The sequence below is a fragment of the Molothrus ater genome, chromosome 25, assembly GCF_012460135.2.
Source record: "Molothrus ater isolate BHLD 08-10-18 breed brown headed cowbird chromosome 25, BPBGC_Mater_1.1, whole genome shotgun sequence".
NCBI classification, from domain to species: domain Eukaryota; kingdom Metazoa; phylum Chordata; class Aves; order Passeriformes; family Icteridae; genus Molothrus; species Molothrus ater.
Window position 1 is genome coordinate 1,178,759 of NC_050502.2, and position 25,885 is coordinate 1,204,643.

The window sequence follows — 25,885 nt, forward strand, 5'->3', positions numbered from 1 at the left end:
CAGCTCCTCACAAACTGCCTGAGAGGTGGCTGCTCCCAGACACACAGGTATCAGTTTGTTTGTGCTTACCCAATACAAACCACTCTGTGCAGTTTGTTTGTTTGCAGCATTGGGTACATTAATAGAAACAAAAAAATAGTAATTCACCTTCCAGAAAAACAAGAGCAATCTAATATCAGTATTGGAGATGAGCAGGTATCAGAAATAACCCAGTTATGTGGGTTTGGGAATGAGTCTGGCAGGTGCTGGAAGGAAGCATTACAGAAAAGTGTCATGGTTTGACACTGGCACAATGCCAGTGCCCTCATGAAGATACCTTCTCTCTGGTTTCTGCTGTGAGATGTGACCAGGAATAAGTAAAGCAGGCTCCTACTTAGGGAAAAAAGAATTAGAACTTTATTAACTACTCTACAACTACAGTTAAAAAGGAACACACACACACACAGGGAAAATGAAAACCTCACAAATGCATTTCCTCCTCCCCCACCAAATTTCTAACACAATACATTTGTTCCTCAAATCACCGACTCTCAGTCCAGCACCACTCTTCAGACAATCAATCTTCAGTTCATCAAGAGGAGAGGAGTCCTTCTTGTGCCATGGGCTTCCCTTGGAAACACAGTCGAAGCCTCGTGTGTTTCTGTGTCACTTGTGGCACCGCCCGGAGAACATCTGCGTCGTGACCTCTTCCTTTCATGTCCAGTGCTCTCACCACTGAACACGGACCAGAACTGCTTCTAGGGTTGTCTTTTTTAAGGATGCTCTGTCTCGTTTCAAAAAAGGCACAGTCTCTCCTTTGGGACACTTGTCTCCACAATCTCTCCTTTGGGACACCTGTCCCCCCTATATTTTTTTTCACCCCCTGGGGCCGAGGGGCACCAACACTGAACCCTCTTGGTTCTGAGGCCATTGCCTCCCCCTAGAATGTAGTCTCTGTATCACAAGGAACATGGTTCTGTCTATGGCTATACAAAAAGAGTCCAGCAAAAGCCACTCCATCATCTCTTCTCACTAGGATTCTTCTCTATTCTTCTACTATCTCTCACTCGCTCAGACTTCTCTCACACTGGCCCATTTCTTTCTTCATCTTCCACTCTATCTTCTAGAAAAGGTCAATGATCTGTAAAGTTCTCATTCTCCAAAAAGGGGTTAAAAGCTCTTACAAGCGGCCGGCTGAACCCCCCCCTCTTCTCCGTCCCAGCCGTGCTGCCGGCGCAGGCCCATGTTTATCAAGCTTCAAGGTTACAGTCTCAGGCAGCGGCTCTCTTTCTTTCTCTCCCTCTGTGTCTCTCGGGGGGGGCTGCCCGATGGCTCCCGGTGTCTCTCTCTCTCTCTTCCACCCTTCCACCCCGGGCTCAGGCCTACCTCTCCCGGCCACATGGCTTTCCCCTCCCCCTGCCCAGCCAGCAGCTGGGCCGGGGGAGAGACCCGAACTCTTTCCCGCCGGAAACCCAAGAGGACCCTCCCAGGGGAGAGCTCTGCTTTTAACCCCGTGTTCTCAGAGGCGTGTCCATGTCTCAATGGTCAGGTTAAATGCCAATATTAAAGTCTGAATATCCATTGGCCCAAAACACAGCATCCCAAAAAACACATTTCCTGTCAAACCACCACATTCCACCCTTCGCCTCTGAGAACACACTTTCTAAAATTATTAACAAAATTACAAAACACTTCGACACTTCTACAAAACAAGAAAACTTTCATCTCCAGATTTTAACTCAATACATGCTTTGTTCTTATTCTTCTTTGGTCCCATCTCACAGCTTTACTCACAACTTTATCTTATCACTCCCCCAAAATTCGATTCCCGGTCAGGGAACCATAAAATGTCATGGTTTGACACTGGCACAATGCCAGTGCCCCCATGAAGATACCTTCTCCCTGGTTTCTGCTGTGAGATGTGACCAGGAATAAGCAAAGCAGGCTCCTACTTAGGGAAAAAAGAACCAGAACTTTATTAACTACTCTACAACTACAGATAAAAAGGAACACACACACACACAGGGAAAATGAAAACCTCACAAATGCATTTCCTCCTCCCCCACCAAATTTCCAACACAATACATTTGTTCCTCAAATCACCGACTCTCAGTCCAGCACCACTCTTCAGACAATCAATCCTCAGTTCATCAAGAGGAGAGGAGTCCTTCTTGTGCCATGGGCTTCCCCTGGAAACACAGTCGAAGCCTCGTGTGTTTCTGTGTCACTTGTGGCACCGCCCGGAGTACATCTGCCGTCGTGACTTCTTCCTTTCCATGTCCAGTGCTCTCACCACTGAACACGGACCAGAACTGCTTCTAGGGTTGTCTTTTTTAAGGATGCTCTGTCTCGTTTCAAAAAAGGCACAGTCTCTCCTTTGGGACACCTGTCCCCACAATCTCTCCTTTGGGACACCTGTCCCCCCCATATTTTTTTTCACCCCCTGGGGCCGAGGGGCACCAACACTGAACCCTCTTGGTTCTGAGGCCATTGCCTCCCCCTAGAATGCAGTCTCTGTATCACAAGGAACATGGTTCTGTCCATGGCTATACAAAAAGAGTCCAGCAAAAGCCACTCCATCATCTCTTCCCACTAGGATTCTTCTCTATTCTTCTACTATCTCTCACTCGCCCAGACTTCTCTCACACTGGCCCATTTCCTTCCTCATCTTCCACTCTATCTTCTAGAAAAGGTCAATGATCTGTAAAGTTCTCATTCTCCAAAAAGGGGTTAAAAGCTCTTACAAGCGGCCGGCTGAACCCCCCCCTCTTCTCCGTCCCAGCCGTGCTGCCGGCGCAGGCCCATGTTTATCAAGCTTCAAGGTTACAGTCTCAGGCAGCGGCTCTCTTTCTTTCTCTCCCTCTGTGTCTCTCGGGGGGGGGCTGCCCGATGGCTCCCGGTGTCTCTCTCTCTCTCTTCCACCCTTCCACCCCGGGCTCAGGCCTACCTCTCTTGGCCACATGGCTTTCCCCTCCCCCTGCCCAGCCAGCAGCTGGGCCGGGGGAGAGACCCGAACTCTTTCCCGCCGGAAACCCAAGAGGACCCTCCCAGGGGAGAGCTCTGCTTTTAACTCCGTGTTCTCAGAGGCGTGTCCATGTCTCAATGGTCAGGTTAAATGCCAATATTAAAGTCTGAATATCCATTGGCCCAAAACACAGCATCCCAAAAAACACATTTCCTGTCAAACCACCACAAAAAGTAATGCTGAAATCTCTGGGGACAAAAATTAAGCAGGTTCTGGCAAAGGATGTTAATCTGATCTTCAGGACTGCTGCAAACACCCTGCCTAGGGCCACAGGAGCATCCAAACAGACTTGTTCCATATGCCACTCCATATGAACACTAGGTAAATGTTTCCAAGCTCTACAGGAAGAGCTGCTTGGAGTGCTAAGGGAGCTTCTCCATGGCTCTGCAGTTGTAACAATAGAAAGCTGCATTTGCAAGGTCACCACAGTCCTGCACAGCAAGTCATTAAAAAACAGAGCACTCTCCTGTCAGATGTTGTATTTCAACCCCTGGCCCCTCATTCTGCCAATTCCCACTGCTTGTCTGAACTCAAAGAACTGCTTCACAGATCCTCTGCCAATCCCCATGTATTGCTCCACCACCTATTAATCCTTCAAGAAAGCCCTTATCCTTCTCTCTTCAGAGCACTGCTCCTTCAAGTCACACTATCAAAGCCTTTTATTGCTTCTCTTCCTGTCTGCATCTTTAAACAGAGAAGAAATCCCTAAATTTCTGGATAAAAAGCTTAAAATACACACTAGAGAGCATGCTAAAGCTGACTGTCAGTCAAAGCTCAGAAGCAACAGGTGAAGTACCTTCTTCATAAAACTGGGAAGTTTATCCCAAAACACAGATCCCACCTCATCTCCCATCCAAGAACAAAGAGGTAATGATTAATTACTTTTTCTACCTAGTTATTTGTTCCAGTGTCAGGAAAAATGTAAGCATAACTTCTCTGACCCACAGGTGTTGAACAGCTTCTAAACACAAATGAAGAAGCACAACAGCGAGGCTGCAAGATGCTTTGATTGTTGATTATTTGGTGTTCCTGATATATTACCACACACTAAGTACACCATTGTATTCCAATTTGTACTCCATTATTGTGAAATTTACCTTAAATCTGTCACCTGTCATGTTTAATCACTCTGTTTCTCTCAAAACAATCAATAGTAGCATGTTCAACACTGGAATTAGGATTCAAGAATTGCACACTTGCAGCTCATTCATCCTTACAGACACCAATTTAATGCATGCTGAATTATCAAACACAACATTAAATTACCCCATGGGTATTTCCTTCTAGTCTTTACACTTGGTATTTTTGTTGTGGCCAAACCTCCCATCTCCTCCAAGGATAAAAGGCCCTGATTTTCTGCTGATAACTGCTTAAAAACTTGTAACTATTCTGGGAACGACGTGGGACACATTAACCATCAGTGGTTCCCCATGATGTGATCCAAACCTTTCACTCCCCTAACAGGATAACTGTCCCCATGAATCAGGCAGAGGTGCACACTGCAATAGCCTTCCTTAAAGCTTCTGCCACTGTCCTGCAGAACATTCTGACATGGACAGCACAGCAGTTTAGGTCAGGACTGCCTCTGACTTCCATCAAGAACTCCATGAACCTTGGAGTACAAAGCTCTCAAGTGACAGGGAAGGAAAAAAAAAAGTCTTCCTATCATTTGCCACACAGCACTTCATTAAGGAAAAGAAAATGGAATTGAGTTTGCATCTGGTTGAATATGTGCTATAAAAAAGTCTCAATTCCCTCTTCCATTGCATCAGCTTTTCAAGGGGTTTCTGTAATGACCTCATCTGTAGAGCTGGTTTAAATAATCCCCTGAGGTTTCTTACTTCTACATTACAATGACTATAAAATCCACTTCTCTGGAAGTGAAGGCAATTCACCTGAATCCTTTTTTCCTCAGAAAATTGCTATCATTAGCTTAGAAACCCTAAGTTACAAAACCATGAACTGCTTTAAGTCAACAGCCAGAACACTCATCTGTTCAAAAAGAGCCTCCTACAAACCACTTGTCAGCAGCAGATCTCCTGAATTTCCTGTTTAATTCCACACTGATTCTCTGCTGCCATCGATGCCACCCGACTCACAGCAGTGTATTCAGATCCAAATCCTCTTGTGCTGCACCTCCCCGGCAGAGGCCAAAGGCAGAGCCCCTCACACAGCTGAGGAGCAGAGCAACAACAAGGAGACATTTCCTCAGAGACTTTCCCAGCCTGTCACATTGTTCAAGAACCTCCTGGTGGGACCAGTGCTGACATACCCATGCAAAGAGCCCAATGCCAGCAAGCACTTACTTAAATAACAGAAAAGGCTGCAGAATGCATGGATGTAATGAGAACAGAACTGGCCTGGCCTGGTTTAGAGTGAAGCCATCAGTTACAACTGCTTTCTGAGGAGGCTTAAAAATACCACTGCTCATTAACAATCCAAATGTGAGTATCTGGAGTAAGGGATCCAAATATTCTTGAGCTGCAGCCTGTTCAAATTGAGATGATACCCTGCAGTGCTCCTTTCATGTTGCTGTTCCTATAAATCACTGCCCCAGGAATCCCAGTGCACAGGCAACAGAAAGGAAAAAAAACCCACAAGAGACACTCTCTCAACAGAAACTGCCAACATCCTTCCCCAAACTGCTTTGCAGCAGTGCTGCACAGCAAGAACAGCTCAGCTGTTCCTAGAGTATGAGACATGCAGCCCCTCCCTGAGGATGCCCAGACCAGGGACTGCTGCCTTGAACAGGACTGAGACAAGTTCCACAAAACAGAGCTCAGGAGCTGCTGCTTTGTGTAACACAATAGCACCTCCCAGCATGTATTTTCATTACTTCAGTGTTGGAATGTTGGGGGACACAAGACAGATGATGGACTTTGGACCTGGTTAACATAAGAGATTTGATAACAGGATGCCTTGGCAAAAGCAAACGGAACTTTGAAGATTGGACCTGGATTGCAAGAAGATGAAATCAAATGGGTTTACTGGAAAAAGAAAATCCCATTAAACTCTGCAAGCAAGAGATGTTGTTGCATGCATAAGTTTTTGTATGTGATTTTAACCTAATCATTGTAGTACACATTACTAGTCTCCCTGAAATGGTATATAAGCATTTGTACCCCACAATAAAATTGGATTCTGACCACCGAGTCAGTCTCCCCGTCTCTCTCCATCGCCGACACTTCAGCACAAAGCTGGTCATCCTGACTTTTGACACTTGTCTTCAATAACTTCCTTATTGCTTTCTTCATGGAACTGAATGGGCCTCAGTGCCCAGCCTCAGAAACCTGTACACTGACCTGAGTGTTGCTCACCCCAGCACACAGGCAGGGAAATGAAAGATTTGGATTTGATCCTGCAACTGATGCTTTTGGCTCTTTGCTCTCCCATGCTGCAGGCAGCACTCCCCACAGCTCCAGTGCTTTGTGAGCTCTTACAGGGCTCTGCACTGGCCCCTGTCCCCATGCACACAGAGCTCTCCAATCCAATCTCCTTTCTACAGGAAAGCAGCACAGTACAAAGACCTTCCATCTCTCTTTCCCAGAGATCATTTAGCATTAAAGAGCAGGCAAGTTCCAGAAAAGCACCTGCACTTAATAAGCTTATACAACTTCACTGCAGCAGAATTCTACAGCACCTTTAGAAAAGATTGGTGTTTAACTACAGATTATGATGTCCAAGGCATATCCAAGATACATTAGATCTTGGATATGACAAATGACAGAGACAGATGGTCCTGTGGACCAGATTCCTGTGGATCATTTTACAGACAGATCCTCATGGATCTCATCATAGGTATCTTCAGTACAGGCAAACAACTTGTTTCACTGTTGATGGTGCTGGGAGCCAAAAGCCTTCACTGTTCATACCATGAGCATACTGGGAGATGTGCCACTTGAGTTTGTTTCCCAGCACATCTGAGTGTGTGTTGGTATCCAATTCTTTCAATTCTTTCTCCACTTGAGCAGCCCTGAGTGACTCACCTTTAAAACTTCCATCTTAAACCCGCTGTCAGATGTTGGTCCATCAGGCATCTGCAGGGCCTGGACAAAGGCTTCTGTGAACTGCTGCACCACAGGAAAAATCAGGACCTTGGCAGCACCCTGGTTACAGACAATGCAAGCACAGCTGATTATCAGATACAGAACCCCCACATCTGACAGGTAAAGCACTAGAAGCAACAGCAAATGCACTTTTCTGGTACAAAATAGAAGAGAAACTCATGACAACTTCAGAATATTGCAAAGTCACATGAAAGCTGTTTCAGACATCACTTGGGCTCTCTCTTTAGGTAAGGAACTAAGCTCAGCTGAATCCCACTCTTCAGAACCCCACAGCACAGGCTCCCACAAAACACACACATCCAACTTATCACTTTGGAGTCTCAAGAGAGATCCAGACAATCCAGTCTGGAGAGCCCCAGGAGCAGCGCTCACCCCACCATTTCATTTGATGAGCTGAATCCTGCCCTGCACCCCAGCACCCCCAGGCTTCAAAACCAACCTGGGGTGGCTCCATCACACACACAATCACCCCAAACCCTGCAGCTGGCATTTATCTCCCTGCAGAGCCTCCATCCCCCAAACCAAACAAGCTGAGTATCAACAGCTGGCCTGAAGATTAACAGGATGATTCTTCCTAGGAAAATGCAGCAAGTATTTTTCCAGATGTCAGAGCACTCCATAAGCAGTCCTTGGCAGAGCAAGTAATACAGGACCAAAATAATTTTATTGAGATTATTCCTCATAAATACATAGCCAGGACAGCAAAGTCCTATGTTTAAATCAATTAGAAAATGCCATTTATAAAAAGATTCCATTTTTATTTATTTTTTTAAGTAAAATTTCAATAGAAAACGTTTATTATTCAATGTAAAAGACACTTTGAGCCCTTCTCCAGAATGAGTGGGGAGTTACTACCATCTCTTAGATACTGGTATCAGCTGTGTGATACAGTGCATGAATAACCTTGTCATGGCAGTACAGATACAATGTAATTATCAGAACTTTCCAAAAGTCTGCACTGGGTTGCTCCCTACGCAAACAGGGAGGGAATAGCCACTACACTGAGAGTCATCCTTCCCTATCCTCACACCCCAAAGAGTTAAAAACAACCATTTATTGTCTGGGAGTGCTGGAAAAGCCACTTGTTAAAGGCCTTTTACAATGCAGATGTGCTCAGTTAGAGCCAGACAGCAGACTCATGTCTAAAGCTGCTTGACTGCTGTGTTTGTTTCTTAGCTATTCTTCCAAAACTGGGCTGGGTTTGGCTTCCCTCACCCCTTCAGGAGCACAAGGCCAAGGCACCTCCTGAAGCACGGGGTGAAGCTCCAGGAGCTTGGAACCAAAGCCCTGCCCCAGGGTCCCCCATTACCCAAGGCCTGGCAGGTGACTGGGACATGGCTCAGCTGAAGGCTGGAAGCTAAGTTACAGGTTTATAAACAAGGAGATGATACTCCATCTCCTCCCCATGCTGACTGGACAGGGCTCAGCTGGAAGCTAAGTTACAGGTTTATAAATAAAGAGATGATACTCCATCTCCTCCCCATGCTGACTCCCCCCTTTCCTGAGCTCTTACAAGCATGTCTGTTGACAAACCATAAATTAACCTTAATTATGGAAACCAAGTCCCACTATCAAGGCATGCATGTAAAGCAGGGAGTCAGCTACTTTACATGTATTAAATTACAGCCTCTTCCCCCAAATTCCAGCTGACACAATATGTAATTTCCTAGTGTTTAATTTCCATATTAACAATTATTTAGAACCTCACTCAGTTTGAATTCAAAGCATCTTGTATGTCAAGTTAAATTCTTGCCTTTTCCAGCTCCTCCATGTTACAGATCATGTGGGCACACGTGGTAAATATCTCCACCGCACGTGACCTCGTGCGAATCCCATACACCTAGACAGAAGTTAAACATCAGGAACACAACATTCTTCTTACACAAGATACTTCCTTTAATTGTATTTTAATTGTATTTTATTTTTGCTTTAGCTTTATTCTCTTATTTTATTATTGGCTTCAACTCTTCTTTTAAAACATTAGCTGCCATCGACTATCATGTCATCAAGAAAATTCTTTAAGTCTAACTCATACTGCAGTATGACTTAACCATTAAATTTGAAGTTTCTCTGTTCCAAGAAACATAATTCCCACTAATTTAATAGTGGGAATTCATTTCCCACCAATACCAACCTCACTGTGAAGATCATACCTCTGCCATTGTGAAAATTTTGTACATCTCTGGAAGAATAACTGGAGCTACAAGTGGCATCTGTATGTCTGTCACTTCTCGGGTAAATTCTAAAAAATGGAAAAAAAGAAGAGAAGTTCTTATAAGAAATCCAATTTCTTGCATTTCTTATAAGAAATGTTTCTAGGGAACAGCAACAATAGAACCACTGGGAAACATTAAGTGAATTGAAACATGCTGATCTGCACTTCACTCGACTATGGTCATCTGATCTACTTGAGGCAATCCTCAAAGGCAAGCAGAAAATATCACACTAAAAACTGCAGGTATCTGGAAAACAGGGTGTTACAGTCCAAGTCCCTGCTGAGCTCTAACCTGCAGCACAGCACCTCCTTCCCCAGCCCTCAAGACACCTGCTCAGCACAATTCCACAGCCAGCAACAGGCACCAGGGGAAGAGAGGGAGAAAATTCCAACTTCTTCAATTTGGATGAAACATGACACAATACTGGCACAAGGAAAAGCCTGACCAGCTCCCTAGAGCAGCCTTGCCCAGCCATGGCTCCCACAGACCTGTGAGCACCCTCATGGCTCCGTGCACTGCGTTGACATCACCGCTGACCAGCATCTCCATGAGCAGGTTGAAGAGCTCGGGCCAGGCCTCGGGCCAGTCCCAGTGGGCGATGGCTGACACGGCGTAGGCCACGCTGGAGCGCACTTTGCTGATGGACTCGCGCAGCCCGCTGGGCAGCAGCTCCCTGATCGCCACCTTTGCCTGTAGGAAACAGCATTCAGAACAGACCCACAGCACAATCTAATTTTAAAATATCTAGACCTATGGCTGCATCCTGATATTGATTCACTGCTGGTTTTACAAAATGAACATCCAAGAGACAAAAATACTCTCGCATACTACAGGCTGTAATTTCTTAGGGAAAACTGCATTGGTGACCGACAGCTTTTAGGGTTAGATCGGGTTCCTTGATTTTGTCTATTATGTAGAGGATTTGGAAGGATGGTAGGGTGAGCATGACCAGCACTATGGCTGGGAGAATGGTTCAGACAAGTTTGATTACTTGTGCTTCAACTGTGCTTGATGACAGTTTTCCTGTAAGTATGTGGGTTAATAGGTAGAGGACTAAGCTGCAGATTGCTAGTGTAACCATTAGGGCGTGGTGGTGGAGTCCTATCAGTTATGCATGGTGTGTTTTAACACAGCATCATCTCACACATAGCACCACACAAGCACAGAGTAAACAGCACACAGCTGCAACCACACAGGATGTACAGATCTACATGGAAAACATCCAGAGTTAGCTGAGATAAATCCCAGCTCCAGTGTCAGGGACTATGTTTGCTTACTTTGGAAGATTTCAGTAAACAAGAACAGTCACCCAGCCCTGAAGGGACAGGAAAAAACAAAAGCCACTTCTGGGACATAATTCAAGTAATTATCTCTGGATGGGATTAATCATATTCTAGATAGGAAAGATATTCCAGTCAACAGTCAGAGTGGAAAGGGCTGGAATGTCTGGCCATCTTAGCTGTTAAATACCCCTGCTGAGGAGATTCTCAATGAAACACAGCAGCTTTAAACTAAAATTTGTCATGGGAAAATAAGTCCCAAGATGTATAACAAAAGATTTAGCCAATCTCCAAAAAAAGACTGCCAGAATCAGTATTGGTGAAACTTTGGAAAAGGCTTTTCTTCTAGTCTTGTTCTGAGAGTAACAGGAGCCTGAACTTTGTGGCTGAACTTTCCCTACAGGAAGCAGCCCAAGCTTCTCAAGCCCAGTGCTGTTTTAGGCAACTGAAAACAGATTTTTGAAGTGCAAAATGTCAAAAAACCTTAACTGAAGCCATTAATCCTCAAAATACACATGGGTGCTGGTACTTCTTTAACTGTCTACAGAATTCATATTCTTGATGGATAAAGTGTTTCAAACCAGATAATGTGAAACCAAGTCTTACCCTTTCTGTGGTCTCTGGAGGTCTAAACTTTTCAGACTGAGAGCACCAGTGAGTTTCCACATACTGTTTGAGAATAACGGACGCCAGCTGTGTCAGGAGAGAGGTCAGGAATCAGGGACATATCCTGGAAGCACTGCAAGAATCACCCCTGACCCATTTGCTCAGCCTCCTGTCCCATCATGCTTCTTTTAGAGGGGCAGCATGACTTGCCAAAAATGCTAAAAATCCATGAAATGGACCATAAAGTTACTGTGGTAAAAAGAACTGCTGGGTATCCACTGAGCAGCAATGGCCTGCACAGCACTGACCCAAGGCAGCAGCTCTACAAAGGCACAAGATTCAGGTCACAAACTAAAGAAATACAGAACCAAAACTTCCTTTCCAAGGAGGAAAACACCTCCAGAAAAAGTTTCTGCAAAGAGAAGCCACACTTCTGCTTGCTGATGCCTACCACCCACCTCCTAAGCTGCGTCCATTTCCAGTACAGTATTGTCTCTGCACCAGGTTTAAGTAAAAAAAAAAAAAAAATTTCAAAAAATGTTAAAGTATAACACCAGAATAATGTTGAAAGACTCAAAAAGCTACTTTCAATTTTTCATCTGAAAACATGGAAGAATATTTTAAAAACCAAGGAAATTTCCATCTAAATTCTTTCTGCAGTTCCAGGAAAACTCACCTGCCGGATGGCCAGAGCTCCCTGAGGATCCACAGTCAGTTCTGCTAAATGAACACCAAATTCTGCATGGAAAAAAACCCAAATATTTTAACTATTTTAACAGGAATTGTAACTTTTATTGCCACACAGCAAAAGTCATCAAGGTTTTTGGAGAAGGACATCATACCAATTGAGTGACTCATATGCAGGAAGGAGAAGGCAACTCCAAAGCACAGCTACTCAAATAAATCATAAGCATTAATTCTCCCCTGTGCTCTCCACAAAATTTCATTTATTATCTTGGCATCTTATTTTCTTCTCTCATGGGCAAAAAATTTTGCAATGCAGGCTAATAACAAGCAAATTATTTAAATACATATATAAAAGTCTTATCTATAATGTAAAATCATTACTCAAGTTTCTACAGGAGAGATGCATGGAAAGGATCCAGGATGGAGTAAGACAGCAGCAGACTGGCAGGCAGCAGCCCCTCTGTGGACACCCTGGCTTCATCCATCATCACTTCAGCTGTCCCAGCCGTCACCCCAGCACTGCCCAGGACACACCAAACACCTTCCTGAGCAAACCCTGCCCAGCACAGTGACACCAGCACTGCCTGGACAGCCCCCGGGGCTGTGGGACCTTTTCCTGCAAAGAATCTGTCCAGAAAAAAGCAAGAGCTTCTTGTGGCTTCTTGCCAGGGAAGCTCCATGACAAAGGCAAAATTCAAACACTTGTAACAATGTTGTTGATGCTGAGCACAGGAAATAAAAGCCTGGAGGAGCAGCTGTTCTGGTATGGTAAATCCATACAACTCAATAAATTTGCTTAAAATTGCAATTTTAAGTTCCAGGCAGCTGATAACTGTCCTAAATACTTCATTTAATTTCACTAGTGTGCTTAAGAAACACATTTGTGAAGTTTTAGTTCTTAGAAGCTGTGGAGCAGAAGTTATGCCCTGGGGTCCTGTCAGCACACCCTGCCTCCTGCAGACAGGCTAAACGTGCTGACAGCATCCCTGACAAACACAGGCTGAAAATGCTTCTCAAAAGGACTTCTGTGACTTCCCTCAGCAGCACATCTGAGGGAAATGGCTGAGTGTCTCCTAATACCCACCTCACTGCTAAGAGGCTTTTCTGGGTTGGGAGATAATTGCCTCTCACTTTCCACAGCACACACTGAACATACCCAGTTCCTTTACCCTTTCTTCGTAGATCATGCATTTAAGAAAGAGGAAAATAACCCTCTTATCCCAGCTGTGAAAGCAGGGAGCCTCATTCCAAGATGTACTTAACATAATACTTCTCTTAACTGAAGCAATCATTATTCTGTGTGCTGTCTGTGATTTCCATGATCAAGTGTGGCATTGCATTTCAGCCCCATCCTTAAAGGGAAGTAAGTTGGAAGGGTATAAGGAATATAAATGGGAAGCTAAAAAGGGTACAAAAGAAGCCAGAGTAACTGCAACTGCTTCACACAGCTACAACTCAGTATTCTAAACCACAATCCTTAATTTGTTGACATATATGCATTTGATGTATTCTCTCTGCATACACTGGAAAGCTGGAAGGGACCCACAAGGATCACCCAGTCCAACTCTGCTGAATGGCTTACACACTATGGAGAGGAGCAGTGTCTGCCACACAGTCCTCTAAATTATGTGGTAAGGAGGTTGAAGGCAGCAGGAGGAGCTTTAACCAGGGCCTGGGATTTCCAGTATTTAGCTTCTCCATTTTCCAACACCTTGGTTCTGCTCCCCAGGCAGACTGCAGTGCCACTGTTGGGACACCAGACCTACTCACTGCTGCAGTGCCCAAGAGTTCTGTCCTACAAACCCCTTGGCTCTAACAATAACCACTGACAAGCCCCTCCATACACACAGGCTTTCAGCCTGATGTCCTGCTTAAAAATATTACAAAACTGCATCTTCTTAACTGAGAAATTACCATTGTGGCAAATTCCTATCAGGAATCCTGCTGAATTCAGATCACTCACACCCAGCACTTGTTTAAGGAATAAGCCAGCTCTCCTGTCAAACCAAAATCAGATGGATTTATCAAGAACAGATCACATAGAACAGTACTGGTTGTGTAGCAGCTATTTGTCCTATTGTTATAGACAGTGACAAGCTGTTTAATGAGCTGCTCCAAGAATACTTCCAGGGACTGATGTTCCACTGATCCTTGTTCAGGTCACTGGCTCCTCTTTTCTCAAAGGATGGTTCATTATTGGGTTCTTTCCCAGTTGGCTGGAAATATCATGGGTAAATGCAGTTCAAATGGACCCTGATAGGCAATTCCTCCACTTGTATTTTGTAAATTTGAGATATCAGAAATACCAAGTCTTCTCCCCAAGATAAAGTCTGTAAACCTCAGAGATTACAAGCTTTTAATGAAGCTTTTTTTAAGTGCTCTGGCATAGACAGCACTTGGCAAACATATTTTCTACTGGCTCTGCTTCTCCTCTTCATTAACCTCAATATTAATAAAATCAAACTCTCCTCCTTTATCTACCATGTAACCAGTTTATGTTACCTCTTCACCCCCCAACATTTTTGCAAAACTAAGCCACATGAAACCAAAAATTACTTGTAAGCAAGCAGGAAGGAATAAATGAGCAGAAGTTTCTAGTGAATCTTTGCACCTACCTGCCTAGATGAAAGGGGTCAGCACTGACCAAGTCCAGCTCTGCACATCCATGCAGAGCTGCCTCAGGAGCTGCTAAAGGTCCCTTTGGTTGTTCCTGCTGAGGGCAGAGACAGGCTGAGCTGGAGAAAGGACTGTGGCAGTCTGGTGAACCCAGGTGGTCCATGGCCACTGACACTCCAAACTAAAGCAACACTTGGTCTGCAGAGCCTGGATCTCACCACCAGCCCCACAGCAGCACCAGAAACTGAGTTCCCTTTAGTCAATACTTGCTCACCTTTGTGCATTGTGGTCCTCAGCCCCACAGGCACAGACGTTTTCCACAGCACTGACTTTCAGTAACATCATCATAAAGCAGCTTGGGTTGAAAGGGACCTTGGGAGGTCACCCAGTCCAATCTCCTGCTCAAAGCAGGGCCAGCCACGAGATCAGACCAGCACAGAATGAAATGAGGACCTACAGACAGACTAGGAGGAAAAACCAAGCAAGAATCTAATGCTTAGCCAGAGTTCTGACACTCTACACATGTGCTGCCTTGAGGAACTTCTTCATCCTCCATCATGATGCTCAAGAACTGCTCCAAAAGCACTCCTTTTGTTAGCCACCTCTAAAACTGCATTCATATTTTCCTCATCTCTCAGCAAAAGATAGAAAGATTGAGGTCACTCTTCTCCAGAAGCTGGAGAAATGCTGGTTTTAAGTATCTCCTTTGAAACCCTTCTTCACAACTTCTCTGTACACTCAACATATCTGCAGCATTTCACAGAGCAAACACCAGCAGCGTTTGCTGCTGGGAATTACCTTTCTCCCTGCCAGGCAGTATCATATGTGCAATGTGGCCATTTCTTGTTTCAACTTCCCTTTTACAAATCAGTTCCATGGTAAAGTTTACCCCTGTTAAGAATTCAGCTCAAGCCACCCACAGGACTACAACTCATTTCTGCCCATCACTCACTCTACAACTCTAATTCAAGTTACAGCCACAGGAGCACCACAAAACCACAAGTTGTGGTCAATGTCTTTATATTCTCCAGAATCTCTCCTTCCAAACAATGCTTGGGTTTATGGCACAAAATCATGGACTCAGAGAGTACCTGAGGCAGCAACACTGAATTCCCTCCTGAAGCCATATTAAAGCAGTTCTGTTGGGAAGGAGCTGAACCAGGGAAGCACAAGTGATGCCATGTGTTTTGTGCCATTATGGTACCTGTAGGTGCTCTGGTACAAACTGACACCAACTGTATCAGGAAAACACCATCAGAGAATCAAAGAGTTTTAAAGCATCAAACTGAACGTGCTGAGCCACCTGCTCTGGAAGAGGAGATGGTGAAAGAACATTTACAAGACACATAAAGCCAATCTTCCATTCTGAAATCACATTCAAATCAAAGCACTGGTTGTCTCCTAGACAGGACTAGTCTCAAACAAGATGGACAAGAGGGTCAGCATGCCCTGACTGACACAGGAGTCAATCTGCCAGGTCAGCACCATCTTCACAGCCACCTACACATCTCAGCTTCTGGCAACAAACAACCTTGTAAAGGACTGAGCTGAAGGCACCTTTTCACACACACACGGGTGTCACAACATAAGCCATGCTGAAGATGGCCTTATGATGCCCTTCTACCTGCAAAAAGGACACACAGAAACATATCAAACAGGCAAAAGAAAGGCAATTCTCCAGCCTGGAGCCATTCATCTCTCACCACCACGTTTCCAGAGCATAGGAGCTGACAGCTCAGAAACTAAATACTGTCACCATAAAGCATCAAACTTGGAATCTAACCTGGCAAGCAGGGAACAGTGTTTTCCAGCTGTCTGAGAAGCTGCCATTAAACCTCCTCATCCACATAATTTAGAGGGGGTGTAAGCCATTCAACAAAGTTGGACTGGATGATCCTTGTGGGTCCATTCCAACTCAGAAGTCTGTGATTCCCAGCAGTCTGAGCCTTCCTGCTGGACATGAACTCCTCAGAGTGCCACTGCCCTGCTCTGGCATTCCTGGAGATGACCTGGGGTTCTTCACTACAGCAGAAGAGACCATTTTTCCACACGAAGCAATCATCCTCAGGTGATATGACACTGGCAGCAGTGCACACCACCAGGGTGGTGTGTGATGCACCTGGATGGACCAGATAACGGGAACAGAAGCCCCACTTGACCAGCAACACACTGATTGCACAGTGGAGCCAAGTCAGACACACTCACAGCAGCACCACTCCACAGCTGCTGCTCTCATTTCTCTGCCTTCCCCCTGCAGCCTCAGCACTGCTTTTATTTATGTTCCACTAAAATCTAGAGACATCAAAGGTCACCAGGTGAACTCTCCTCTTTCCAGAGACCAACAGTAATGCATCTCCCATCCCCAAGCTGCCATGTGGGGCCTGGTTCCTCAGCAGCCAGAAGATGCAGAAGCAGGTGAGAGACTGAGTTGCTGAGGACATCTGGCAGTTGCCAAAGGGTGACTGACATGGTGGGAAGAAACTGCTACCATGTCCTTAATCCAGAGACATCCCATATTCCTCCAGAGCAGATGGATGGAGTCAGACAGGACACTCCCCTCGAACAGTTCAGCCTGTTCCAGAGGCTTTGACTGTGCACTGCTACTCTGTCCTTGTACAGGCAGCAGCCAGATCCACTGCCAGCCTGCAGCAGGGAGCTCAACTGCATCCTCCAGACACCTGAACCATCCTCACCTGGCTAAAACCTGCTGGAAGAGAGAGCAGCACACAGCACACAGGAGAGCCAACAGCTGCATTGGCCTAACCACAACATCCAACCCAACCCAGGAGCAGCTTAGGAAAAGGGGTGGGGGTGGAGCAATGCTGCCCCAACACCCTGCAGGAAATGCTGGCATTAGGACCCTCCTGCAGTGGATGTTACATCCAACCCGAGGAGTTTTTGCCTCCACAAATGTCAAATCATTTTAAAACCACTTCTACTTTTAACATCCAGCAGCAATGAATTCCAGTTTGCACACTGGGGCAACAGCCTAATTCTGCCTGTTTCAGATTCATTTTCCCTGACAGCCCAGGATATCCCATGATTCTGTGATCTCAGCTTTATGAAAAGTCACAAACAATCCCTCCTCATTCACCTTCTCTATAGCTTATGATTTCAGGGCCTCCATCTCTGCTAACCCTTTTCCAGGCAGAAAAGCTGATGGATTATGTCTTTGAAAACAGAAGCTTTTCCACACCTCTGTGAGTGTCTGTGCTGCCTTTCTGCTGCCCTGCTTGATCCCTGCAGGAGCAGCAGGCAGTAATGCATGCAGCACTGGCTGTGGAAGCACGAGGAATTTATGATGGCTTTGTTCTCTGTTCCCTCCTTAACGGTCCATTTGGCTCACTGGAGCATGACAGAGCAGTGATTGGGTATTTTCAGGGAACTCTCCACACAGACAATGGGATTTCTTTTCCCAAGGACAATAGTTAGGACCGCCCATAACTTTTTAGGGCATTATCTGGACTGGGTCCCCTTCCCCCAACACTACTCTGCTGCCCAACACTGACCAGCTACAGCTTATGTGTCTGCACTCACCACACCTTGTGAAATCATCTTGTAATTTGTGCCACCGATTCTCACTCTGGCCAGATTGAGCAGCACTATCAGCAACTTTGTCCCACCACTACTCACTCTGTTCCACACCATTTCCAGATGTGCTGAACAGCTCAGCTTCACCTGGGACTCCTGACCCTGCCACTCAGGAGCTTTGGTCAGGAGCTCAGTTTCTGCAAAAAAACTTCTCAGCAAGTGAACTTTCTAAGAGCTTTGTGGGAGTCCCAGGACTCCTTCAAACAATTCTTCTGCCACAACAACTTAATGTGCCTGTCTCTTCTCATTCCAGCTGCTGAATTTTAACCATAACAGACAGTGCAAAACCCACACCACTCCCCTGTACCAGCCCCTGCTGCTCTTCACCTTGGAGCCCTCACTTAAGGCTGTCCCATGTTTACCAGCTGAGTATTAAGCTGGTCCCTAAGTGGCAAGTTTTACAGCCCAGCAGTAATTGAATGTTTGAGTCCCTCTAAACTCTGGGAGATCCATTCTTGAGCACTGGTAAGTGGCACTGCTCCTACTCAGGCTCTGACGTGGATTCCCTGACCTGTCTCCTGTAGAGGCTCCTCAATGGTGCAAGTCAACATCAGCACAAGGAATTTGGCTCCTCTGCAGTCCTTTTGTACTGAATGCACCTTCCCAAGTCAGTCGCTGGCTTTGAACACTTCTGAAACCTTTTCTGCTTCTGCAACATTTGAAAGCATTTAAGTTTTTCTGACTTTAACTAGTTCTTCCTCAATCTCTTTTTGCCCTACTTTCCTTTGTTTTGCATTAAAAGTGCCAACCCTTGTACTCTTTCCTATTCCTTCACTTCTACTTCAGCGTTTTCATGCTGCCTAATGATACATTTTTTGGTCTTTTAAAGTACTTGTGACACACATGATCTACATTTCTCTACCTCAATAACATGGTGCTGGCACACACCAGATTCCTGCAGCTCCTCCTCTTGGTTTTTGCAAGCCTCTCCATACCAAAGACAGCACAGAAAGGGGAATGTAGCTTATTCTTCCCATGCTGCTGGACTAGTACAAGAGAGGAGCAATCAAAGATGTGCAAAATAATTCCCTGAAAGACACCTTGGGAGGTTTCCAGACAAACCCCCATGATCCAAGCAGAGTCTGCAGCATTAGATCAGGGTGCTCAGATTTTCTAGGCAGGTCTTGGAGATACTCAAAGATGGAAACAACACAGCTTTTACAGACAACCTGCTTAAAAATTCCTTATATCCAGTTGGAACCTCTTGTTTTGGGTTTGTGCTCATTTATCCCTCATCCTCTCCCACCTCTCAGTTCCTGACAATCTCATAGTTACCAGAAGCTGCTGTCAGACCCATCCCCAAAACCCTCTTGCTTCCCCAGTGGAAAACCCCTCAACCCCAGCATCACCTCATGCAGTGAGTGCTGCAATTCCCCCACCCAACCCACGGCCCTTTGCTGAACTCAGTCCCCTCTGCTGCTGTGTCTCATCCTGGGGCTGGGAGCAAAAGTGCCCAGGAACCCCAGGTGTGGTGTAATGAGCACTGACTGCAGAGGGCTGATCCCTGCCCTGACCCTGCTCACACAGCCCGGGTGCAGGTGGCCTCAGGGCACACTGCTGGCCCTGTCCAGCTCAGCAGGCACTGCTGCTTCCTGGCCCTTTGTCCCTGGCTGCTCCCTGGCCAGGCAGTGCCTGACCCACATCCCAGCAGTGGCTTCTCCTGTCCCAGGAGCAGAACGTGCTGTCTGTCTGTCCTTGCTGAACTCCTCTGGCTCTGCTCCTGCAGGGCTCTCTGGATGCAGCCCTGCCCTCAGGACCTCAACTGCCTCCCCTCCAGTTTGGTGTCACCTGCAAGCTGCTTGTGCAGGTGTCCTGCAGCCTCCTCCAGGTCACAGGGACAGATCCTGCACCAGACTCAGAGTCCTGGCCCTACAACCACAGAGAATTATCAGGGACTTCAGGAGATTTGTAAAAGCATGACAAAATAGAAGGGTAGATGACTCCATTCCTCTTACCATAACATCCACTAAATACAATTCTGCAATCCTGACCTCTCAAAGGCACCTCAGGGACATCCATTGCCTAGAACCCTCAGAAAACATTCTGGGAATCTGTCACCCAAACAGACTGTGGAAAGGTTCACACACTTTGGGGAGAAGCTGCCACTGAAGTAGTAGCTGTGAAGGCCAAGGTTCCATGGTCAGTGAAGCTCCCAGCACTTCCAGACTTGTGCTGCTGCAATGTCATCAAACCACTCCATGAAACTCAGAGCTGTGGGGGCAACACACAGAATTCCTGGTAATGCCAGGAAGAGCTAAGCTGAGTGTGGTAGAAGCACTTTAAGGGAATGTACAACAACAAACATTTAATCAAACAATCTGCCTGCCTTCACTCCCAGAGCAGCAAAATCACAACACCACTCTTGACCCTGTCTCACCCTTACACCTTCCCTCCTTGCACCACAAACTGCCTCTGGTAACACTTCTGAGCTGAAGTTCAGGGGCAGAAAGGGTTCACAAAACACTTCAGAAAACACTTTCAGAACAGTGCAATCAGACTAAAGGGAAGGCAAAATTTCCAAGAGGGTCCACAAACAACCAGCCCATCAAGCTGCCAGGCCACAGGCAAAACTTCAGGCCTGGGGTAGCAGTGCTGCACTCTCCAGCTCCTGGCACAGCAGATCATCTGCAAATCTTCCTGTGGTTTCTACAAACTCCAGTGATTTGGGCTGAAGCAAAATAAAATGTTAGCATTAATAGGTTTTTAAATGTATCTTCCACACAGAAAAAGCAGCCAGTGCATAAACTAAGCTAGTGCCACCATAAAAAGGCCAAAAGACGAATGGAATTATAAGAGACTGCTTGAACTTTGGGTGTCTGCTCATTTAGAATCTCTCTTTCCAAAACCATAGGTCAGTTGCTATCCAGCTCCACTGTCCTGCTTGTCCTCAGCTTTCCAGACAAACAGTAGAGCTCTGTCACTGGAGTTTCACACTGGATGAGGGCACAGCTACATCCTGGCCACTCTCAACCTCAACCCCCCATGGAGAGATGACAGCCTGCAGGACATGGGCACACACCAGGACACACATCCAGGGGTGAAGGACATCCCTGTGGGAGCAGGGCAGGGTCTACAGATGGAAGGGCTCTCCATGACCCTCATGTGACCAATCCTGGGGGCTCCAGCTGAGGTGGACCAAGGTACCCAGAACAGCCCAGCTGCTTCACCACCCCGGCCCTGCAGGGCCCACCCTGGTGAGCTCAGAGCACTCCTTGGTGCCCAGATGTCCCACAGCACCCCAGATCACCCAGGGCAGGGGCTGCTCCGGAGAGAGACGCGGAGCTGCGGGAGCGGGTCCAGTGAGGCCACAGAGATGATGAGGGGTCTGGAGCATCCCTCTGGTGAGCAGAGCCTCTGGAGCTGGGCTTTAGTGTAGAGCAGACTGAGAGGGAAATCTCGGCAATCCATACAAGAACCTCCACGGCGGGTGCCAAGAGGTTGGTGCCAGACTCTTCTCAGCAGTGCCCACCGACAGGACAAGGAGCAATGGCTATAAAGTAAACCACGAGAAGTTCTACCTCAACATGAGGAAGAACTTTACACTGAGGGAGGCAGAGCGCTGGAACAGCTCCCCAGGGAGGTCGCTCTGTGCAGACATTCCAAACCCACCGGGACGTGTCCCTGTGTCACCTGCTCCAGGTGACCCTGCCTGGGCAGGGGCTTGGCCTGAATCATCTCCAAAGGTCCCTTTCAGCCCCAACTGTTCTGTGATTCCGGCAGAGACATCGGGCACACACCGACAGCCGGCAGGAAACCAGCCGCAGCCGCCTGCTCCGGCCGGCTCCAGCGACGGGGCTGGAAGTGTTGGCCGAGGCCGAGGCGCAGCCATGAGGCGCCGGTACCGGGAATGGCTGTGGCGGCGGCCTGGGGTCCCCCCATCCCCTCAGCGCGGCCCTCACTCACCCTCCGTCACCTCCAGCACCTTCACCTGCTCCTCAGCAGCGGCTCGCACCGCCTGCACCGGGCACAGGATCCCCGTCAGCGTCTCCACCAGCGCCTCCTTCAGCCCCTGCGCCACCGGCCCGGCTCCGGGCCCGCCGCCGCCTCCCGCCATCGCCGCCCCCTCCGCGGGCCGCGCGCGCCAAACGCACCGCGCGCCGGTGGGAGGGGCCGGGCCGGGCCCGCGCACAGCGCCCCCTGGCGGAGCGGCGGACCGGGGGCATGGCGGGGCAGGGAACGGCGGCGAGCCCGGGAGGGGCCGGGAATGCCGAGAGCCCGGCAGGAGGGGCCGGGAATGGCCGACCCGGGCAGGAGGGGCCGGGAATGCCGAGAGCCCGGCAGGAGGGGCCGGGAATGGCCGACCCGGGCAGGAGGTGCTGGGAACGCCTGACCCAGGCAGGAGGGACCGGGAATGTCGAGAGCTCGGGCAGGAGGGGCCGGGAATGGCTGACCCGGGCAGGAGGGGCCGGGAATGCCGAGAGCTCGGGCAGGAGGGGCCGGGAATGGCTGACCCGGGCAGGAGGGGCCGGGAATGGGGAGAGCCCGGGCAGGAGGGGCCGGGAATGGCTGACCCGGGCAGGAGGGGCTGGGGATGTCGAGAGCCCGGGCAGGAGGGGCCGGGAATGGCTGACCCGGCAGGAGGGGCCGGGAATGCCGAGAGCTCGGGCAGGAGGGGCCGGGAATGGCTGACCCGGCAGGAGGGGCCGGGAATGGCTGACCCGGGCAGGAGGGGCTGGGGATGTCGACAGCCCGGGCAGGAGGGGCCGGGAATGGCTGACCCGGCAGGAGGGGCAGGACGGGCTCCACAAGGGACCGTGCGGGGCCAGGGCAGCGCTCCCCTGGCACAAAGCTCCCGGCTGGGCCGAGGCCGGGCGGGGCTGTGCACGGTCAGAGCCCTCACGGCCCCCGAGGCAGCTCAGGAGAGCCCGAACGAAGGGGCTGGCAGGAGAACTCTCATTGCAGGAGAACTCTCATTGCAGGAGAACTCTCATTGCAGGAGAACTCTCATTGCAGGAGAACTCTCATTGCAGAGGAGCTCTCATTGCAGAGGAGCTCTCATTGCAGAGGAGCTCTCCTTGCACGGAACGAGGGACCTGCGGAAACCTGCCCAGAAAATGTAAGGAGCCTGCACAACCCATGGAGCGGACAGCAGGATCAATGTGCTGGAGCCAGGACTGCTGATTGATTGACTGATTGATTGATTGATTGATTGATTTCTCCCTCTCTCTTTAATTAATCTCCTCCTTTTTCTCTTCTCTTTCCTCCTAGCCCCCAATCCAATCCCCACTGCCATGGGTTTATAGAGTAGATCAGGCATTAACAGAGCAATTTCTATTACAGGTGTGTGATTTACTAATAAAGCTTTGATTTTTTGTCGACTGATTTTTGTCCTTTTCCAGCAGGAGCATCCAGGGCCCGTGGGTGCCCCCTCCCCTGTAAGGGTGGGATGCCACAGGGGGAGCAGGGACTGAGGCAGTGCCCAGGGTCCTGTGGAGCCCCCAGGGAGTCCAGTGACCCCCAGAGCAGGGACTGCCCCGGGGTGCAGGGACCAGGCACAGGGAGGAAACACCTCACAACCTCTTTCCCAACACATAGATGTGGTAAACAGCCAGTGTGAGCCTTGAGGAGCCCACCTGTGTTCTCTGCAGCTGTTTATTTAGGAAGTATAAGCAATTTCACAAAGCATTGCAAGTATTAAAAAGCAGTATTGCCTCATACAAAGTGGGTTTCTTACCTGGGGATGGTGATGGAATTTGTGTTTTGGGATGGGGTAGCAGCTCCCACACACTGGGAAAAACACTGTGAGGTTTTCTGTATCCAGTAATGGTTTGGTCACTAAGTCCCCAGGAGTGTGACAGCAATTTGTCTACAGCCACAGTTCAGTGCCAGGGATGAGCCTGGCAGCCACATTCAGAGAATCACAGAATCACTCAGATTGGAAAAGCCCCCCAGGATCATCCTTGTCACCAGCCCAGAGCACTGAGTGCTGTGTTCAGTCATCCCTTGGACACCTCCAGGCACAGGGACTCCAACAAAGCCCCTTGCAATGTTCCATCAGCCTCTGTCCAAGAAGCCCTGTCCTGCTGCAGATGCACTTTGCACTCAGACCACCCCATCCTGGGGGAACACCTCTTTCCACTGAGAGCCCATCAGCATCCCAGTCCATGGTGAGGGATGCTCTCCTTGCCCACAGCACCTCCTGTTTGAAAGCTCTGGGGTTTATCAAGTGAGCACCTGGTCACTCATGTGCTGCCACCTGCAGAATTTGGGGTTCACTCTTGTTCTTGTGCAAATAACAAATGTTCAAGGCCAGGATGGGACTTGGAACAATCTGGTCTAGTGGAGGTGTCCCTTCCAACAGCCCAGGGTGGAACAGGATGGGCTTTAAGGTCCCTTCCGACCCCAGCCAGTCTGGGATTCTGCAATTCTGCAATTCCAAACTTTTGCAACCTGGATTGAAGATTTTCTGTAAAAGCAGAAGGAGCAGCTTGAGATGCTACACAACCCCAAGCCTGGGTTCAGCTCCCTGCAGGCTCAGTGTCCTGCTGCCCCTCATCCTGCAGCCCCCTGCCAGCACACACCAGCACCAGAACCCAAGGGCAGAACCCACCTGCCCACACCAGCCCCCAGCCCCCCTGGAGTCCCCTCCTCACCCTCCCTGCCCGGTCTCCAGGCCTGGGCAGCTCCTGCAAGGGCAGCTTCACATCAGCCAAGAGAGCAGAGGAGACACCAAGTGCCTCTGGAAGCTCCTCTGTGTTCACCTGAGACACAGCCTGGGCAGCTGTGGTGAGAGCAATCAATTCCCACCTCACACCAACTTCCCAAGAATGAAGGCAGATTTCCTTCCGCAGAAGTTGGGCTGCTGGGCCCCATCTTGCCCCCAGATAAACAGGAGCAGGGGCCATACCCCAGCCAAGCCCTGCTCTCCCTGGCACAACACAGACTGCACAGAGAGGCCACTCCCAACCAGAGGCACAGCCACAACCACACAGGCTGGGACTTCTGTAGCAAGAGAAGGGCACATTTCAGCCACACTGCTCCACCCAGACTGGGCCCTGCCCTGAGCAACCAGGGAGCTCCTGCCATTCCTCTGTCATTGCTGGTCCCAGAGAGGTCTCTGCAAGGGGAATGTTTGATTTTTCTCTCTTGTTCTTCCCAATCCAAAATGCTGCTTCTGCTGGAGGAATAAATACATATTTTTATGTGTGACTTCTGCAAGCTCAGGGTCATCACTCATCTCTGCACTGTCCCAGGATTTCAGCCTAATGGAAAACATAAGTGAGCTGCTGCTGCACCAAAATCAGCGAGGCAGGAGCTCCAGATCTCTTCTCCCAGGAAATAAGGGATAGGACAAGAAGCATCAGCCTCAAATTCCTCCAGAGGAGGTTCAGGTTGGATATGAGGGAAAATTTCTTCCCAAAAGGGTGGTCAGGCCCTGGCACAGCTGCCCAGAGCAGGGGTGGAGTCACCATCCCTGAGAGTGTTCAAAATATGTGTGGATGTGGCACCTGGGGACAGGGTTTAGTGGTGAACATGGCAGAGCTGGGGGAATGGTTGGACTCGATGCTCTTGGAGGGATTTTCCAGCCCTGTTGAGTCTGTGGTTCTCTGATCCCATCACAGCAGGCTCTCAGTGCCAGCACCACATCTGACACATCTCTGCAAGTATCTGTTAGGAAGACACAAAAATGATTACAATGCCTTACAAACACATTGCAAAAAAAGAGGATGAGGTTTAGTGAGAGGAGGGGTATCCCAGAGCAATGCCAGCCTAGCCCAGCTCCTTTTAGCTGAAGTGATGCATAACCACCCTGAATGTGCCAACTCATCCTTCTGTACTTGTAGAAACTCCATTTATTTGAATCTTCCAGGCTTTTCC

At 48.3% G+C, this 25,885-nt stretch overlaps 1 protein-coding gene across 1 annotated transcript in view; it reads right to left on the reverse strand.

Annotated features, from left to right (window-relative positions):
- IPO9 (importin 9) overlaps positions 1 to 22,131 on the reverse strand; it is a 44,194-nt gene extending 22,063 nt beyond the window's left edge. The window contains exons 1-7 of the mRNA XM_036398413.2: positions 21,971 to 22,131; positions 11,850 to 11,911; positions 11,174 to 11,260; positions 9,776 to 9,977; positions 9,225 to 9,313; positions 8,825 to 8,911; positions 6,991 to 7,110 (exon numbers count right to left, since the gene is read on the reverse strand). Coding sequence (XP_036254306.1) covers positions 6,991 to 7,110; positions 8,825 to 8,911; positions 9,225 to 9,313; positions 9,776 to 9,977; positions 11,174 to 11,260; positions 11,850 to 11,911; positions 21,971 to 22,121 — 798 coding nt within the window. The 5' untranslated portion in view covers positions 22,122 to 22,131. The remainder of the gene's footprint in view (positions 1 to 6,990; positions 7,111 to 8,824; positions 8,912 to 9,224; positions 9,314 to 9,775; positions 9,978 to 11,173; positions 11,261 to 11,849; positions 11,912 to 21,970) is intronic.
- Between the last annotated feature and the right edge of the window lie 3,754 nt (positions 22,132 to 25,885).